The 18,155-nt window shown below is 39.3% G+C and overlaps 2 protein-coding genes across 3 annotated transcripts in view; both read right to left on the bottom strand.

The window, feature by feature from the left end:
• FMO5 (flavin containing dimethylaniline monoxygenase 5) overlaps positions 1–17,543 on the bottom strand; it is a 43,103-nt gene extending 25,560 nt beyond the window's left edge. Inside the window, 3 exon segments of one of the 2 annotated variants that reach the window (NM_001101304.1) lie at positions 124–312; positions 16,858–17,032; positions 17,135–17,543. In NM_001101304.1, coding sequence (NP_001094774.1) covers positions 124–312; positions 16,858–16,992 — 324 coding nt within the window. In that variant the 5' untranslated portion in view covers positions 16,993–17,032; positions 17,135–17,543. 2 annotated transcript variants of the gene reach the window in all.
• LOC788724 (histone H2A type 2-A) lies at positions 4,139–4,684 on the bottom strand. The gene has a single exon (XM_002686087.4). It carries the CDS (start codon positions 4,634–4,636, stop codon positions 4,244–4,246), a length of 393 nt encoding a protein of 130 aa, XP_002686133.1. The 5' UTR covers positions 4,637–4,684; the 3' UTR covers positions 4,139–4,243.
• Positions 17,544–18,155: the final 612 nt, after the last annotated feature.

Below are 18,155 nucleotides of genomic sequence, written 5' to 3'. Positions count from 1 at the left end.
TCTATTGGATAGATACATGAGCATATCAAACCAAGCTACACATAAGCACTGCTAAATGAAACCACATTATTCATTTACTTTGCAAACAACTTCAAACACAGAGATACCCACAAAATTCCCTACCTTAAATTGAATGTACTTTAGAAGGTCAAATTCTTTGGCATACATCCTGAAATACTCCAGGACCTGGGAGTTGTGCATGAAGTTAGGATAATGATCTGGGATGGGATAGTCACTGAAGCACATCATCTCCTTAGAAGTGTTGATGATCACTGACTTGTAAATACTTGCCCTTCCTTCTTCAGGTTCTTCCTGCAGTAAATAAAAAGCATTCATAGCAGCTTGAGAATTAAAGTCATGGTTTATAAACAGCCAATTAACATTTGAAAAGTTATCTGCAACGCCAATTAAAAAAAAAAAAAGTTATACACACACATCCCTTTATATCTCCCAGGATTTGTACCCTCGAGCTGTCTCTTCCCCTTGAATCTGAGTTGTCTTTATGACTTGCTTTTGACCAACAGCATGCAGTTGGAATGATACTGAATGGCTTCCAAGACTAAGTGCTAAGTAGTCTTGCCACTTCCACCTGGGTTCCTTAGAAAGCTTCCTCTAGTAGAAGTCAGCAGCTGTGTAACAAGTCCAGCTACCCTGAGACCATCATCCTGTGAGGAAGCCCAAGCTATCCACATGAAGAGCATGTTTGTGATAGAGAGATGTGTAACCAGCCCCCAGAAGTCCTAGTTATCCCAGCTGATGTTCTAAACATGGAAGCAAAGAGGTCATAGTATGTGTCCAGTCTTAGTTGTCACCTGATTAAAATGACAAGAGACTCCCATCTGAGTACTACTTTCAAGGTTTTTCATGTACTTGCAACACTGTTCTCCAGGAAACACTGTACTAATTTATAATTCTGTCCACTATGTGTTCCTGTTTTACCTTATTTTCACTAATTTAAAAGACAATTATTCAGTGTTAGCAAAAATGAAATCTCAGTACAATGTTTTCTGGAGAGTAATGCGGCAAGAATATGAAAACCCTTGACACTTAGCCATTTAAAAAAAGATTCAGTATTCAGACAAAAATTTATGTTAATGTATGTTGATCACATTATTTGTAACATAAAAATGAAATAAATGTCTGTGATATTGTGATTTATAAGAAATATATATTTGGTCATCCAGATGGTCAAAATATATTTCTCATATATATTTGGTATTTCTACCACAGTTCCTAGCTCAGAGCTCCCAAAACTCTTGTAATTTCCCAAATGTTGAAAGTAATTAAAGTCTTTTGTTGTGTTAGTATGGTGACTCTTACAAAGCAAATAATGGTGGGCCTGGTTACCAATGGAGCAAACCCTGTGGGTTGTAACTTTCAGTTGCCCTCTTCTGACTTCTGGGGAGGGGAGAGGGACTGGAAGTTGAATCAGTAGCCAATGCCCAGTGATTTAATTAATCATTCCCATGTCATGAAGCCACCATAAAAACCCAAAAGAGTAGGATTTAGGGAGCTTCCAGGTTGGTGAACCTGAAAAGATCAGGAGAGCAGCGTGCCTAGAGAGGGCATGGAAGCTCAGTGTCCTTTCCCTGTGCATCTCTCCCTTTGGCTGTTCCCAAGCTACATACCTTTATAAGAAACTGGTAATCTAGTGAGTAAATGGGTTTTCTGTGTTCTGTGAGCTGCTCTAGCAAATTAAGCAAACCCAAGGAAAGGGTCATGGGAATTTCTGATTTCTAGCCAGTTGGTCAGAAGTATAGGTAACAACCTGGTAACGACTGGCATTTGAAGTCCAAAGTCCAAGGAGGGGTCATTGGAATCTCCAAACTGCAGCCAGTTCGTCAGAAGCACTGGTAATAACCTGAGTTTATGACTTGGTGTCTACAGTAGGGCTGAGGGGGCAGTCTTGTAGGACTGAGCTCTCAATTTGTGGAATCTGAAACTATCTCTGGGTAAATAGAATAGAGTTTAATTCTTGGACATCTTGCTAGTATCTGAACATTGTCTGTTGGTGTCTGGGGACCATCCCCCACCCATGCACATACACACCCACACACACTGGCATTGGTCTCAGAACCATTTAACGCCCAACAAATACACTGTATTTGAGAATCACTACTCTAGATCCTTGCTACCTGAAGTATGATCTGTGAACTAGCAGGCAGAGATATCTCTTGGGAGATTGTTAGAAATGCAGAATCTCAGGCCCCACCCCGACCTACTGAATTGGAACCTGCCTTTTTAGCAAAATCCTCAAGATTTTCCCAGGTAGCTCAGGGATAAAGAATCTGCCTGCCAATGCAGGAGACGCAAGAGACACAGGTTCAACCCCTGGGTTGGGAAGATGCCCTGGAGGAGGGCGTGGCAACCCACACCTGTATTCTTGCCTGGATAATCCCATGGACAGAGGAGCATGGTGGGCTACAGTCCATAGGGTTGCAAAGAGTTGAACATGATTGAAGTGACTTAGCACACACAAACAGGGGTGTTGTACTGACCACAAAAAATAGCACAGTATCTATCCAGACAGCTATATTAGCCTTCACTGAAACATCACAAATGATGATTTTTCAACTCTTTTAAAAATTGTTTTGATTATGGTCAATTACCTTAACCAACTTAGACCCCCTTTTCCCTTTCTGGGCTTTGCAGGTGGCCCAGTGGTAAGAATCTGCCTGCCAGTGCAAGAGATGTGGGTTCGATCCCTGGGTGGGAAAGCTCTCTTGGAGTAGGAGATGGCAACCCACTCCAGCATTCTTGCCTGGAAAATCCCACGGACAGAGGATCCTGGTGGGCTAAAGTCCATGGAATCACAAAGATTCCAACACGACTGAGCACACACCCATGCACTTCCTTTTTAGGGCTTTTCTGGTGGCTCAGTGGTAAAGAATCTGCCTACCAATGCAGAAAACACAGGTTCAAATCCTGGGTTGGAAGATCCCCTGGAGAAGGAAATGGCAATCTGCCCTAGCAGTCTTGCCTGGGAAATCACATGGACAGAGGAGCCTGCCAGTTCATGGGATTGCAAAAGAGTCCACATGACTTAAGAGACTAAACAACAAAAGGTTGTTTATCATGCAGAGAGAGTCCTCACTTTTTTCCATAAACAAACAGATATTTGGATGTTGGGTGTTCCTGAGCATTCAATGGCCATAAAGGAGAGTGTTCATTGGCTTTGCCCACATTAAAGATGATTTTCCCCTGGTTTTTAGAGAAGAATTTTTGAATTTCAGAATCCCGAATTGATCATTCCCATTTCTTTCCCCTGTACTTCAGATCTCATTCTTGTTGGCTGCTAATAATGTTTTCACAAGTCTCTTTTCAAGTATCTTCTAACCTATCCTACAAATTTCAACCAAAGTGTTCTACTAGGGTATGGTTGTATCTCTTCTCTAATTAAACTTTTGGATGCTGCTCCATTTTCTATAGTTTGTTTTTCAATTTAGGATTCAGAGACCTCCATAATGTCTTATAGTTTATACATTCTTTATCTCCCCAATTCGATTGTAAACCCCTTGACTTATATTTATGATCTTTCCCACAGTATATAAAATTATAAATAGCACTTAGTAGCTATTTAATAGATGTATGCTGAATTACATTGAGAAAGGTACATATAGAAAAAAGAAGTAAATTTCACATAATGCTTAACAAACTAATGAAATACATCAAATTCATTCCAAAAAGAGTTGAATAAGATATTTTTATCTTATAAAAATTTGTTGTAAGGAAAATTGCAAAATAATATAAAATCAAATGCATGAAGATATTCAATTTATAGTTTAAAATAGCTATTAATTAGAAATCACCTAAAATGGCCCCTCTCCCAATAGGCAAATGGTTTAATAAATTATGATCTCAGTATGATGTAGAAATTATCTTCCACACCACTTCTTAAGTATCCTGCTAAATTCAAAGCAGATCCTATCAGCCCACTGCTTACTGGCTTCCACTGATTCCATGTGGGAAACCAGATTTCTTATTCTAAAACTCAGCATGTTGCACAATCCTAATCTACTTTATTATCTGCATTTATTATTCCCTCAATTAACTTCAAGGTTCTGAGTCATTAAATTGTTTTTGAAACATTCTAGACTCTTTCACAACTTTAAACTTTTGTAATACTACTGCTTCTTCATTTGGAAAATTCTTTTTTTTTTTTTTTTTGGCTCTGAAAAGAGCCTTTTGATTTTACAGATGCCCCTTCTACAGGAGAGCTGGGTAGGACTTGCGGAGACCGGCCTCACTTGCCCTTTGCCTTGTGGTGGCTCTCAGTCTTCTTCGGGAGCAACACGGCCTGGATATTGGGCAAAACGCCGCCCTGGGCGATGGTGACCTTGCCCAACAGCTTGTTCAGCTCCTCGTCGTTGCGGATGGCCAGCTGCAGGTGACGAGGGATGATGCGCGTCTTCTTGTTGTCTCGCGCCGCATTGCCCGCCAGCTCCAGGATTTCGGCGGTCAGGTACTCCAAGACCACCGCCATGTAGACGGGCGCGCCGGCCCCCACCCGCTCAGCGTAGTTGCCTTTGCGCAGCAGGCGGTGCACCCGCCCCACCGGGAACTGCAAGCCTGAGCGAGACGAGCGCGACTTGGCCTTGGCGCGGGCCTTGCCGCCTTGCTTGCCACGACCAGACATGACAGCGACACCCACTAACAGTTGCTCCCGCCAAACGTCCGACAAACTCCTGGAAAATTCTTATCAGTCATTCAAGAGTCCCATCAAATATGACTTCTTTAGAGAAGTATTTCTTGTTCTCTCCACTGAGTTAAATGCCTCCATTCAACCTTCAAACTGCCAAAACTCTCTGCTCATATTGCCATCAAGGCGACTTAGAATACACAGTAGTCTACATTTGTTACTATGACTGTGAGGTACCCAAAAGTAGAGTTTGTGTCTTATTTTTGGATTTCTGATGTGTGTGTGTGTGTGTGTGTGTGTGTGCGCACACTCAGTCGTGTCTGACTCTTTGCAACCCCATGGACTGTAGCTCGCCAGGCCCCTCTGACAATGGAATTTTCCAGAATACTGAAGTAGGTTGCCCTTTCCTACTCCAGAAAGTATATATCTTCCCAACCTGATATATAGTGGATGCTTAATAAATGATTTGAAATGAATTAATGAGTGAATTATAGAGATTGAATTTAGAGACACTTAAAAATGTGATTTTGAAATCTGTAAAGGAACACTGAAAATAGCCTATGCTATAACTTTAAGTGGAAAAAGCAATATACAAAATTAAATTTACATTGTAATCACCAAATATAATATTATGTATGCCTGGGGCAACTGTATGCCTGTGTCTACCCAAGTTTACATAATTACACATTGTATAATCTCTCCCCTGTTATATGAGTATATTTTATTTATTATGAATCAATAAAACTTGAAGGTAGGAAAAACAAATTGACTTATTAAGGAGGTAGGATTTTTCTTTTATTTTTGTAGAAATATTTATACCACATCTTCATGATAAAAACCTTCAGCCAACTAGGAATAGGGGGAAACACCTTCAATTTGATAAAGAACATCTACAAAATACTTACAGGTAACATGATACTTTGAAGAAGGGAATGGCAACCCACTCCAGTATTCTTGCCTGGAGAATCCCATGAACTGAGGAGCCTGGTGGGCTACCATCCATGGGGTTGCAAAGAGTTGGACACGACTGAGCAACTAATACAACAACATTATACTTAATACTGAGAAAATGAACAATTTACCCATAAAATTGAGAACAAGGCAAGGACAGCCTCTCTTAACACTTCTATTAAACACTGTATTAGAAATCCTAACTAATGTAATAAGGTAAGAAATGGCAATAAATGAAATATTGGGAAGGAATAAGTAAAATGATTTTTATTTGAAGATGATATGACTGCCTATCTATGTAGAAAATTCCAAAGAATTTTTTTAAATTCCTGGAAACCATAAGCAATTATAGCAGGACTGCAGGCTACAGAGGTAATATACAAAAGCCAACTGCTTTCCTATATACCAGAATTGAAAAATTGGACTTTGAAATTAAAAACCATACCATTTATAATAATACTCCCTGAATTAAATGCTTAGGTAAAAATCTAACAAAATATGTATAAGACTTATATCCAGGTAATATAAGACACAGAAGAAGAAAATCAAAGATATAAATAAATGAAAACTTTTCTCTAGACAGGAAACACAAAAATGGTGTATAAATTCGAACCCAAAACAATAAAGTAAATGGCAACGGGATCATACTTATCAGTAATCACCTTAAACGTAAATGGGTTGAATGCCCCAACCAAAAGACAAAGACTGGCTGAATGGATACAAAAACAAGACCCCTACATATGTTGTCTACAGGAGACCCACCTCAAAACAGGGGATACATACAGACTGAAAGTGAAGGGCTGGAAAAAGATTTTCCATGCAAATAGGAACCAAAAGAAAGCAGGAGTAGCAATACTCATATCAGATAAAATAGACTTTAAAACAAAGGCTGTGAAAAGAGACAAAGAAGGTCACTACATAATGATCAAAGGATCAATCCAAGAAGAAGATATAACAATTATAAATATATATGCACCCAACACAGGAGCACCGCAGTATGTAAGACAAATGCTAACAAGTATGAAAGGAGAAATTAACAATAACACAATAATAGTGGGAGACTTTAATACCCCACTCACACCTATGGATAGATCAACTAAACAGAAAATTAACAAGGAAACACAAACTTTAAACGATACAATAGACCAGTTAGATCTAATTGATATCTATAGGACATTTCATCCCAAAACAATGAATTTCACCTTTTTCTCAAGCGCACATGGAACCTTCTCCAGGATAGATCACATCCTGGGCCATAAAGCTAGCCTTGGTAAATTCAAAAAAATAGAAATCATTCCAAGCATCTTTTCTGACCATAATGCAGTAAGATTAGATCTTAATTACAGGAGAAAAACTATTAAAAATTCCAACATATGGAGGCTGAACAACACGCTGCTGAATAACCAACAAATCACAGAAGAAATCAAAAAAGAAATCAAAATTTGCATAGAAACGAATGAAAATGAAAACACAACAACCCAAAACCTGTGGGACACCGTAAAAGCAGTCCTAAGGGGAAAGTTCATAGCAATACAGGCACACCTCAAGAAACAAGAAAAAAGTCAAATAAATAACCTAACTCTACACCTAAAGCAACTAGAAAAGGAAGAAATGAAGAACCCCAGGGTTAGTAGAAGGAAAGAAATCTTAAAAATTAGAGCAGAAATAAATGCAAAAGAAACAAAAGAGACCATAGCAAAAATCAACAAAGCCAAAAGCTGGTTCTTTGAAAGGATAAATAAAATTGACAAACCATTAGCCAGACTCATCAAGAAACAAAGGGAGAAAAATCAAATCAATAAAATTAGAAACGAAAATGGAGAGATCACAACAGACAACACAGAAATACAAAGGATCATAAGAGACTATTATCAACAATTATATGCCAATAAAATGGACAACGAGGAAGAAATGGACAAATTCTTAGAAAAGTACAACTTTCCAAAACTCGACCAGGAAGAAATAGAAAACCTTAACAGACCCATCACAAGCATGGAAATTGAAACTGTAATAAAAAATCTTCCAGCAAACAAAAGCCCAGGTCCAGACAGCTTCACAGCTGAATTCTACCAAAAATTTAGAGAAGAGCTAACACCTATCCTGCTCAAACTCTTCCAGAAAATTGCAGAGGAAGGTAAACTTCCAAACTCATTCTATGAGGCCACCATCACCCTAATACCAAAACCTGACAAAGATCCCACAAAAAAAGAAAACTACAGGCCAATATCACTGATGAACATAGATGCAAAAATCCTAAACAAAATTCTAGCAATCAGAATCCAACAACACATTAAAAAGATCATACACCATGACCAAGTGGGCATTATCCCAGGGATGCAAGGATTCTTCAATATCCGCAAATCAATCAATGTAATACACCACATTAACAAATTGAAAAATAAAAACCATATGATTATCTCAATAGATGCAGAGAAAGCCTTTGACAAAATTCAACACCCATTTATGATAAAAACTCTCCAGAAAGCAGGAAGAGAAGGAACATACCTCAACATAATAAAAGCTATATATGACAAACCCACAGCAAACATTATCCTCAATGGTGAAAAATTGAAAGCATTTCCTCTAAAGTCAGGAACAAGACAAGGGTGCCCACTTTCACCATTACTATTCAACATAGTTTTGGAAGTTTTGGCCACAGCAATCAGAGCAGAAAAAGAAATAAAAGGAATCCAAATTGGAAAAGAAGAAGTAAAACTCTCACTATTTGCAGATGACATGATCCTCTACATAGAAAACCCTAAAGACTCCACCAGAAAATTACTAGAACTAATCAATGATTATAGTAAAGTTGCAGGATATAAAATCAACACACAGAAATCCCTTGCATTCCTATACACTAATAATGAGAAAACAGAAAGAGAAATTAAGGAAACAATTCCATTCACCATTGCAACAAAAAGAATAAAATACTTAGGAATATATCTACCTAAAGAAACTAAAGACCTATATATAGAAAACTATAAAACACTGGTGAAAGAAATCAAAGGACACTAATAGATGGAGAAATATACCATGTTCATGGATTGGAAGAATCAATATAGTGAAAATGAGTATACTACCCAAAGCAATTTATAGATTCAATGCAATCCCTATCAAGCTACCGACAGTATTCTTCACAGAGCTAGAACAAATAATTTCACAATTTGTATGGAAATACAAAAAACCTCGAATAACCAAAGCGATCTTGAGAAAGAAAAATGGAACTGGAGGAATCAACCTACCTGACTTCAGGCTCTACTACAAAGCCACAGTTATCAAGACAGTATGGTACTGGCACAAAGACAGAAATATAGATCAATGGAACAAAATAGAAAGCCCAGAGATAAATCCACGCACATATGGACACCTTATCTTTGACAAAGGAGGCAAGAATATACAATGGATTAAAGACAATCTCTTTAACAAGTGGTGCTGGGAAATCTGGTCAACCACTTGTAAAAGAATGAAACTAGAACACTTTCTAACACCATATACAAAAATAAACTCAAAATGGATTAAAGATCTCAACGTAAGACCAGAAACTATAAAACTCCTAGAGGAGAACATAGGCAAAACACTCTCTGACATACATCACAGCAGGATCCTCTATGACCCACCTCCCAGAATATTGGAAATAAAAGCAAAAATAAACAAATGGGACCTAATTAAACTTAAAAGCTTCTGCACATCAAAGGAAACTATTAGCAAGGTGAAAAGACAGCCTTCAGAATGGGAGAAAATAATAGCAAATGAAGCAACCAACAAACAACTAATCTCAAAAATATACAAGCAACTCCTACAGCTCAACTCCAGAAAAATAAATGACCCAATCAAAAAATGGGCCAAAGATCTAAATAGACATTTCTCCAAAGAAGACATACAGATGGCTAACAAACACATGAAAAGATGCTCAACATCACTCATTATCAGAGAAATGCAAATCAAAACCACTATGAGGTACCATTTCACACCAGTCAGAATGGCTGCGATCCAAAAGTCTACAAATAATAAATGCTGGAGAGGGTGTGGAGAAAAGGGAACCCTCTTACACTGTTGGTGGGAATGCAAACTAGTACAGCCACTATGGAGAACAGTGTGGAGATTCCTTAAAAAACTGGAAATAGAACTGCCTTATGATCCAGCAATCCCACTGCTGGGCATACACACTGAGGAAACCAGAAGGGTTCATCGCAGCACTGTTTATAATAGCCAGGACATGGAAGCAACCTAGATGTCCATCAGCAGATGAATGGATAAGAAAGCTATGGTACATATACACAATGGAGTATTACTCAGCCATTAAAAAGAATACATTTGAATCAGTTCTAATGAGGTGGATGAAACTGGAGCCTATTATACAGAGTGAAGTAAGCCAGAAGGAAAAACACCAATACAGTATACTAATGCATATATATGGAATTTAGAAAGATGGTAACGATAACCCTGTATACGAGACAGCAAAAGAGACACTGACGTATAGAACAGTCTTATGGACTCTGTGGGAGAGGGAGAGGGTGGGAAGATTTGGGAGAATGGCATTGAAACATGTAAAATATCATGTATGAAACGAGATGCCAGTCCAGGTTCAATGCACGATACTGGATGCTTGGGGCTGGTGCACTGGGACGACCCAGAGGGATGGTATGGGGAGGGAGAAGGGAGGAGGGTTCAGGATGGGGAACACATGTATACCTGTGGTGGATTCATTTTGATATTAAAAATTTAAAAAAAAAAAAAAAGAAAACTTATTCTCTACTCATAGATTGGAAGACTCAATATTGTTTTAAGATGTCAGTTTTCCCAACTTGATCTACAGATTCAATGCAGTCCCAGTCAATCTCCCAGCTAGCTATTTTGTAGATGTTGACAAACTGATTCTAAAATTTATGTGGAAGGACAAAAAGCCTAGAATAGCCAACTTTGCCCTTAAATGTGGACTGTGCATAGTGACTTTCTTCCAAAGAGTACAGTATGACATGGGAGAAAAAAACTTCACAGTGACAAACTCTGATAAACACCATTTCCAGCCAGGTCATCAAGATTAACATCAATCAGTGTGACAAGTGTGATAGAGTGTAACACTGATATGGTGTGATGAGAATGGCACTCTACCTCTAAAGTCTTCCTCCCCAAAATCCATAACCCCAGTCTAACCATGATGAAAACATCAGACAAATCCCAGCTGAGGGATTTTCTATAAAATATCTAGCCAGTGATTCTCAAAACTGTCAAGGTTATCAAAAACAAGGAAAGGCTAAGAAACTGACACAGCCATGAGGAGCCTAAGGAGACAGGACAACTGGAACAGGAAAAGGTCATTAGGAAAAATAAACCTAAATAAATCTGAATAAAGCATGGACTTCAGTTAATAATAATGTATCAATATTGGTTCATTAATTATGACAAATATTATCACACTAATGTAAGATGTTAACAATATCTGGGCATGAGGTATATGGGAACTCTGTACTATTTTCCTAATAATTCTGTAAACTTAACACAGTTCTAAAATTAAAGTTTATTTAAACATATTGTTTGTAATAGCACATTAAAAAATTAATTAGTGGTTAGGTCCTTTTGAAAACAAGGTGTTTGTGAGGGCAGGGGTAGAAATATTCCTAACTATTAAATTTGACTTCATTCATTCAGCAGATATTTCTAAAGTAATAAAAACACTATATTAAGGACTTCCCTCAGAGAAGGCAATGGCACCCCACTCCAGTACTCCTGCCTGGAAAATCCCATGGATGGAGGAGCCTGGTAGGCTGCAGTCCATGGGGTCGCTAAGAGTCGGACACGACTGAGCAACTTCACTTTCACTTTCATGCATTGGAGAAGGAAATGGCAACCCACTCCAGTGTTCTTGCCTGGAGAATCCCAGGGACGGGGGAGCCTGGTGGGCTGCCATCTATGGGGTTGCACAGAGTCGGACATGACTGAAGCGACTTAGCAGCAGCAGCAGAAGCAGCCGCCGCAGGGACTTCCCTGGTGGTCCAGCGGCTAAAACTCCACACTGTACCAAAGCAGAGGACGTGGGTTCGATCCCTGGTTAGGAAACTAGATCCCACATGCCACATCTAATAGTTCTCATGCTGCAACTAAAGATTCTGCATGCTGCAACCAAGATCCAGAGCTGCCAAAATAACAAAACAAAACAAAAAACCTCACAATCTTAATGCTAAAAAATACACGTCTGTCCTTGTTTTCCAAAGGTTCGAAGTTTCCATATAGAAGGAGTAGACCAATGCTTTCCACAGCAGGTCTGTTGGGGGTCACTGAGCTAAATGAATCACAGATCTTACCCATTATATGTGACAATAATCATATATTTGTATTAATTTTCAAATAATTAAGACAATGAAATATTGTATGTCCACAAAAACCTTCAAGCCCTTCTAAACACCCCATTAGATCCTTCGTAGTGCTTATTACTGTCAGCTCACTACTTTATAAGTGAGCGCAGAGCAGTATCAGGTCAGTGAGTAGAAAAAGGAGCTTCTACTCCCGCATTTTAGTATTTTCTACTATCAGTGAATAATCTTCCCTATATAGACATACCTTGATCATATTTCCTGCCTAAGCACATGACTTGCATTGAATAGGAAATTCATGTGAAAAAAAAAATAATGGGGACATAGGGTAGTGTAATTTAAACTGAAGGGATTGGAGGCATTAGTAAGGGCAGAAGAACGGAGAAAAATGACTCACCTTCAGTGGGAGGAATGAGAACAGTGTGGACCTTCTGTTCCTTTGACAGACTCTCAGAATCCCATTGGACCCCAGCTGTCTTAGGACTGTTCTCAATGTTGTCTTCACACAGGGATCACATGGGGAACTCTAAAATACTAATGCCTGGTCCCTTCTCCCAGAGACCCTGTTTTAATTACTGCCTGTCTAATATGTAGATAAGGTTGAAATCTACTGATATGAGATCATGTGCTGGCCCTAGAAGGCTCAGGGAACCAGAGTTTATCCCATCCACCTCAGAAGTCCTTTCTCCTCACATTCTTAGCTAAATTGCAAAATATCTAAGGGCAGAGGCAGGAGGTTATATAATTCTGTTTCCCTATCATCTAATATAGTCTGAGGTCCAGAAATGTTTATTTAATAAACCATTATTGATTTTGTTTTAAAGATGCAATGTCATCCTCATTTATCATGTGGGAAAGCAGGGGTAAAGGCTGAAGGCCAAAGGTTTTCATGTTGGTTGGGCATTAGAAATAACTAGTGGAAAGTTTTATTGGCACTCCAGGCCAATAAAGCCAGAATCTGGATGGGCTGATAGCAGTATTTGCTAAAGTTTATTAAAGTTGCCAGGTGATTGCTCAGTGTGCAGCCAAAGTTAACAGCCACTGCTCTATAGTTAACCTTCTAAGTACTTTTGTATCCATTCAGTTGTCTTTTTCGGAGGGAGATATATTTAAGAATTTAAAAGATCTATCCATCTAAGAGTGGTTATCACTTAATTTTATATTTTAAATCAAAATGTATTAAATATGCCTTACTTTACATTATATTGTATCAATATGGTACCTTTGTATAACATATACACTTTAGAATTTTACTACTCAAAATGTAATAATCAGCAGGATCAACATCACTTGGGGGCTTATTTGAAATATAGCATCTTAGCACCACCCCCAGATTAATGAATCAGAATGTACATTTTAGCAAAATCTCCAGTGATTCATTTTCATTTTCAAGTTTGAGAAGCATTGCTATGGTATACATTGAGATTTTAAAAATTTAACTAAAATTTAACTAAATTTAACTAAAATTTAACTAAAAATTTAACTAAAATTAAACTGCTGCTGCTGCTAAGTCACTTCAGTCGTGTCCGACTCTGTGTGACCCCAGAGACAGCAGCCCACCAGGCTCCCCCATCCCTGGGATTCTCCAGGCAAGAACACTGGAGTGGGTTGCCATTTCCTTCTCCAATGCATGAAAGTGAAAAGTGAAAGTGAAGTCGCTCAGTCGTGTCCGATTCCTAGCGACCCCATGGACTGCAGCCTACCAGGCTCCTCTGTCCATGGGATTTTCCAGGCAAGAGTACTGGAGTGGGGTGCCATTGCCTTCTCCAAAATTAAACTAAATTTAACTAAAATTAAAAATTATTCTACAGCATTGCATACTTATTAAAACCTCAACATTTCCCAAGCGATTTATCATTTTAAGCCACTTTGTTTATAAAGTAATACTGTAGTAATGAACATTAAAGCAATATGTCTCACATCACTACCTATGTTTCAGCCTCAGTCTGATCTAACATTAATGAAGAGGTCAAGAAGAAAGGCATACATACTGAATCCCTGAGACCTATTACAAGAAAGAAAATGGAAGCCCTGAGTCCCCAGTGACTTATTGGACACCTCGTAGCAACAGTGGAATTCCAGTGTGCTTGGGATGATCAGGAGAAGGAAATGGCAACCCACTCCAGTATTCTTGCCTGGAAAATCCCATGGGTGGAGGAGCCTGGTAGGCTGCAGTCCATGGGGTTGCTAAGAGTCGGACACGACTGAGCGACTTCACTTTGGGATGATCTTATATATGAAACCCCCAATGAAATTATAAAAATGTGAAGGGGGGTAGGGTGGGGGAGAAGGCTCCAAACAACAAGCAAGGAGGTAAAAGAAAAGCAGATCTTAAAGGAATATTTGAGGAAACCAGCATCAACATGTGAAACATGCTTAATCTGCAATTAACAAATTTTTATAATGCCTCAGGCTTCACAGTTGTGTAACTGGGATATGTGAGAACGAAGGTCTATTTCCATAAGCAGTCTAAGCAGCCACCCAAGAAATTTTCCATTTCAAGGATTCATTTATAAAATGCAAGTATGTTTGGTGCCTAATACATGCCAGGCATGGCCTTTGGCTCTAGAATTATAGTGGTGTGTATGTGTGTGCATATAATATATGTAAAAATATGTGTTATATATAATAGACCCAGATGTGGTCTGTCTTAACAGAAGTCAGAGCATTACGATGAAATATAGCTTATTTATTTTCAAGTAAGCAGTTTATAAGGTATTGAAATTTTGCCAAGAGTATCATTAGAACAAACTTCAAGTTGAATTTTTAACAGAGAAGAAGTTTAAGCCACTTCGGAGATAAAAGCTAGAAACCTGATAATCGGGTAGGATGGTGAACCTTCAACTGATTTCTTAGGTGATCAGTAGTTGCCTAGGAGGCTTCAGTTCAGTTCAGTCGCTCAGTTGTGTGGGCCCCACATTTGGCCTACTGAATAACAACTGGTGTGTAGCACTTATTGTGCCACTGTTATTAGTGATGACATAATTATTCACTTAACCTCCACAATAACTCTGTGAAGTGGGTATCTCCTTCTTAAAGATGATAACATAGAGGTACAGAGAGGTTTAATGATTTTCTCCAAAGTCACAGTAATGCTAGTAGGTGCAGACACAGGATTTGAACCCAGACTATGCTCTTAAACTCTACACTATGTTGTGGCTGGGTTTCTAAAGTAAAATTTTCTATTGATTACAAAATATTAATTAACAGTCTTTTCAGTCCACGTGCAAGACTGATTATGACCGAGGCATGGGTCGTGTGCTAAGGGGTATTCACCCTAGATCTGAATAAGAACTATTGTCAGAGTTAGTCGCTAAGACAGAGGCAAGAAGCAAAACAGTGGCACTGTTGTTCAACTAAGGAATGCTGTGAAACCACTTGTAAGTAACTGGCAAACACTGTTTGTCTTTATGAAATATGAAACACTGGCTTTAAAAAGTGAGTTTAGAAGTAAACCCAATGGATGTTGCTTTGGAGGAAGTTAAGGAGGTTGATATTCTTTAACATATAATAAGCTTAACTATCATTTAAGTTAGATGATACTTTAATATGTTAGTTGCAGGGCTGGGTGTGCTTATTAAAGCAACAACTTTATCTGTGCAAGGACAAGACAATCTAGTTGCACGTGCTATCTGCCCTCCTCTGAAGATATGACTACTGATTTGATTTCTCAAGCAAAGAAAAAGTTCAAAGAATTTTTTGATTCTTTTAGGCCAGATTTTATATCCTATTCAGGGACTGGAATTATTAGAGAATTGTTTAAAGTTACTAGAATTTTTTAAAAGGAAGGAAGGAAGGAATAAACAAACAAAAAACAGTAAGATTAGAAGAGACTGAAAAGAGGAATTCCTAGGAGCTGTAAACTATATTCTAGATCACTTACTGATTAATGCAGACCAAGAGTAACCACTCTAAATTTTCTAGCCACTTCACATATTGTCGTTTTGTTACACCCTGCCACCATGGAGATTGTTGCCCTCTTCCAGATAGCAGCAAAACTTATTAGACACTCCTCAACTTACTTACCATGATTCAACTTGTGATTTTTTTTTTTACTTTACAATAGTTTAAAAGCAATATTCATTCAATAGACACCATATTTCAAATTTTGAATTTTAATCTTTTCCTGGGTTAGCAATATTTTGTACCATACTCTGGTGCTGCTGGGCAGTGGCAGCTTCTACCCAGTCACAGATCAGGAGGGTAAACAACTGATCAGTTTACAACCGTTCTAGTTTTCATGTTCAGTACAGTATTCAATAAATTATAAAATATTCAACACTTTATTATGAAATAGGCTTTGTGTGAGACGATTTTGCCAGTGTAGGCTAAAGTGAGTGCTTTGAGCACATTTAAGACAGGTTAGGTGCAGCTATGGTGTTAGGGGGTGGTTTAGTCACTAAGTCGTGTCCACCTCTTGCAACCCCATGGACTGTAGCCTACCAGTATCCTCTGTCCATGGGATTTCCCAGGCAAGAGTACTGGAGTGAATTGCCATTTCTTTCTCCAGGGGATCTTCCCAACCCAAGGATCAATCCTGCCTCTCCTGCATTGCAGGTGGGCTCTTGCATTGTAGGCAGTCTCCTGCATAGCAAGCAGGTTCTTTACCAAGTTAGGTGTATTAAATGTATTTTAAGCTTAGGATATTTTCAATTTATGATGGGCTTATCAAGATGTAATTTCATTGTCAATCAAGGAAGATCTGTAAATGAAAAAGATCTCTGTGCCATTTTCATAGTCATCAGTAAAGGAAAAAAAAAAGTGATATCTCTGTCCCATTTTTGCTGCCAGCCTTGGGAAAGAGGAACCTGCATAGAACCTGAGAAGGGATCAGCAAACTGAAGTCTAGCAGGCTGAATCACTATGAAGCCCATCATATTTCCTGACACAAGATAAAATATCTTTTGCACCTAGTTACAGCCAGAGTTCCAAGTATTAAGGAACCAAGAGATTTACCTGGAACCGCCACAGCCCTCCGATGTCATCAGACCTTTCAAAGCAGAGGGGCTCCAAGCCTTCTTCCAGGCAGCACTTGATAGACGTGAGCCCACTCACACCTGCCCCAATCACAGCAATTCTTTTCTTGGCCATGGTCTCCAGAGATCTTCGGGGCTGGGTCAGTGTAACCTGTCTGAAAGAAAGGATGACAAAAGATAGAAAACACACATCAATTAACATCTTTCGGTAAGACTTGGCCGTGGCATCAATAAATAAAGGCTGAAAGAGCAGATACCTTTGAGGAAGCCAGATACCAGTGTCCTCCTAGCCACAGGGAATTATTACACCTTGGATGGGAGAGCCCTGCGGCTGCAAGACCCAGACCTGAGACACAGAGCTGAGAGGTCGGCTGTGGTACCCGAACTCAATGCCTTTGCCTCAACACCAACAGATCCTACAGCTGCGATCTGGAGCACAGTGCAATTTTGGCTCTTTTCGAAGATATATAAAGCAATAAAATACCAACATCATCAATAGCCAATGGGGCGGGGCTGTTCGGCTCCACACCTCTCAGCCAAAACCCCGCCCACTCAGCCGCAACCTTTTCTCCAGCTGAGGGAATAAAAAGTGGGCCAACCCGCTTTAAGCAGAAAGGATTAACCCTACAGCCTCTCGGTTTTTCAGCTGCAGATGCTCGAACTCTCAAATACTCTCAGGGGGAGATCCAAGCAGCCGGAATTTCCGTCACTCGCCTCTCCCATTCACTTTTAACTTCCTGGTGTTTATCTTAAAGTGATAGACGCCTCCTGGCGAAGGGAAACTGTCAACACCACCACCAAGCAAGTCTTGCTCCAAAAGCTTAAGTGGAGAACATTTGTCTCTCGGGAGATCTGATAAACCACTTCGGGGCCCCCTTGTCCACCTTTTGGTCTCAACCCCCCAAATTGGGTCTTTGGTTCTATGCTTGTTATTCAGTCACTCAGTCGTATTTGACTCTTTGCTACCCCGTGGACTGCAGCACCCCAGGTTTCCCTGTCTTTCACTATCTCCCAGAGCTTGCTCAAACTCATGTCCATTGAGTCAGTGACGCCATCCAACCATCTCACCCTCTGTCATCTCCTTCTCCTCTTTCCTTCAATCTTTCCCAGCATCGGGGTCTTTTCTAATGAGTCAGCTCTTTGCATCAGGTGACCAAAGTATTGGAGCTTCAGCATCGGTCCTTCCAAATTAATATTCAGGGTTGATTTCCTTTAGGTCTAACTGGTTTGATCTCCTTGCAGTACAAGGGACTCTCAAGAGTCTTCTTCAGCACCACA

Source organism: Bos taurus, chromosome 3 (assembly GCF_002263795.3).
Source record: "Bos taurus isolate L1 Dominette 01449 registration number 42190680 breed Hereford chromosome 3, ARS-UCD2.0, whole genome shotgun sequence".
NCBI lineage: Eukaryota > Metazoa > Chordata > Mammalia > Artiodactyla > Bovidae > Bos > Bos taurus.
Note: the sequence above shows the minus strand (reverse complement) of the source record. Positions and strands in the feature narration are given on the sequence as shown.

Excerpts from the sequence above, each read along its gene's own strand:
- LOC788724 (XM_002686087.4), bottom strand. The coding sequence starts at position 4,636 with ATGTCTGGTCGTGGCAAGCAAGGCGGCAAGGCCCGCGCCAAGGCCAAG.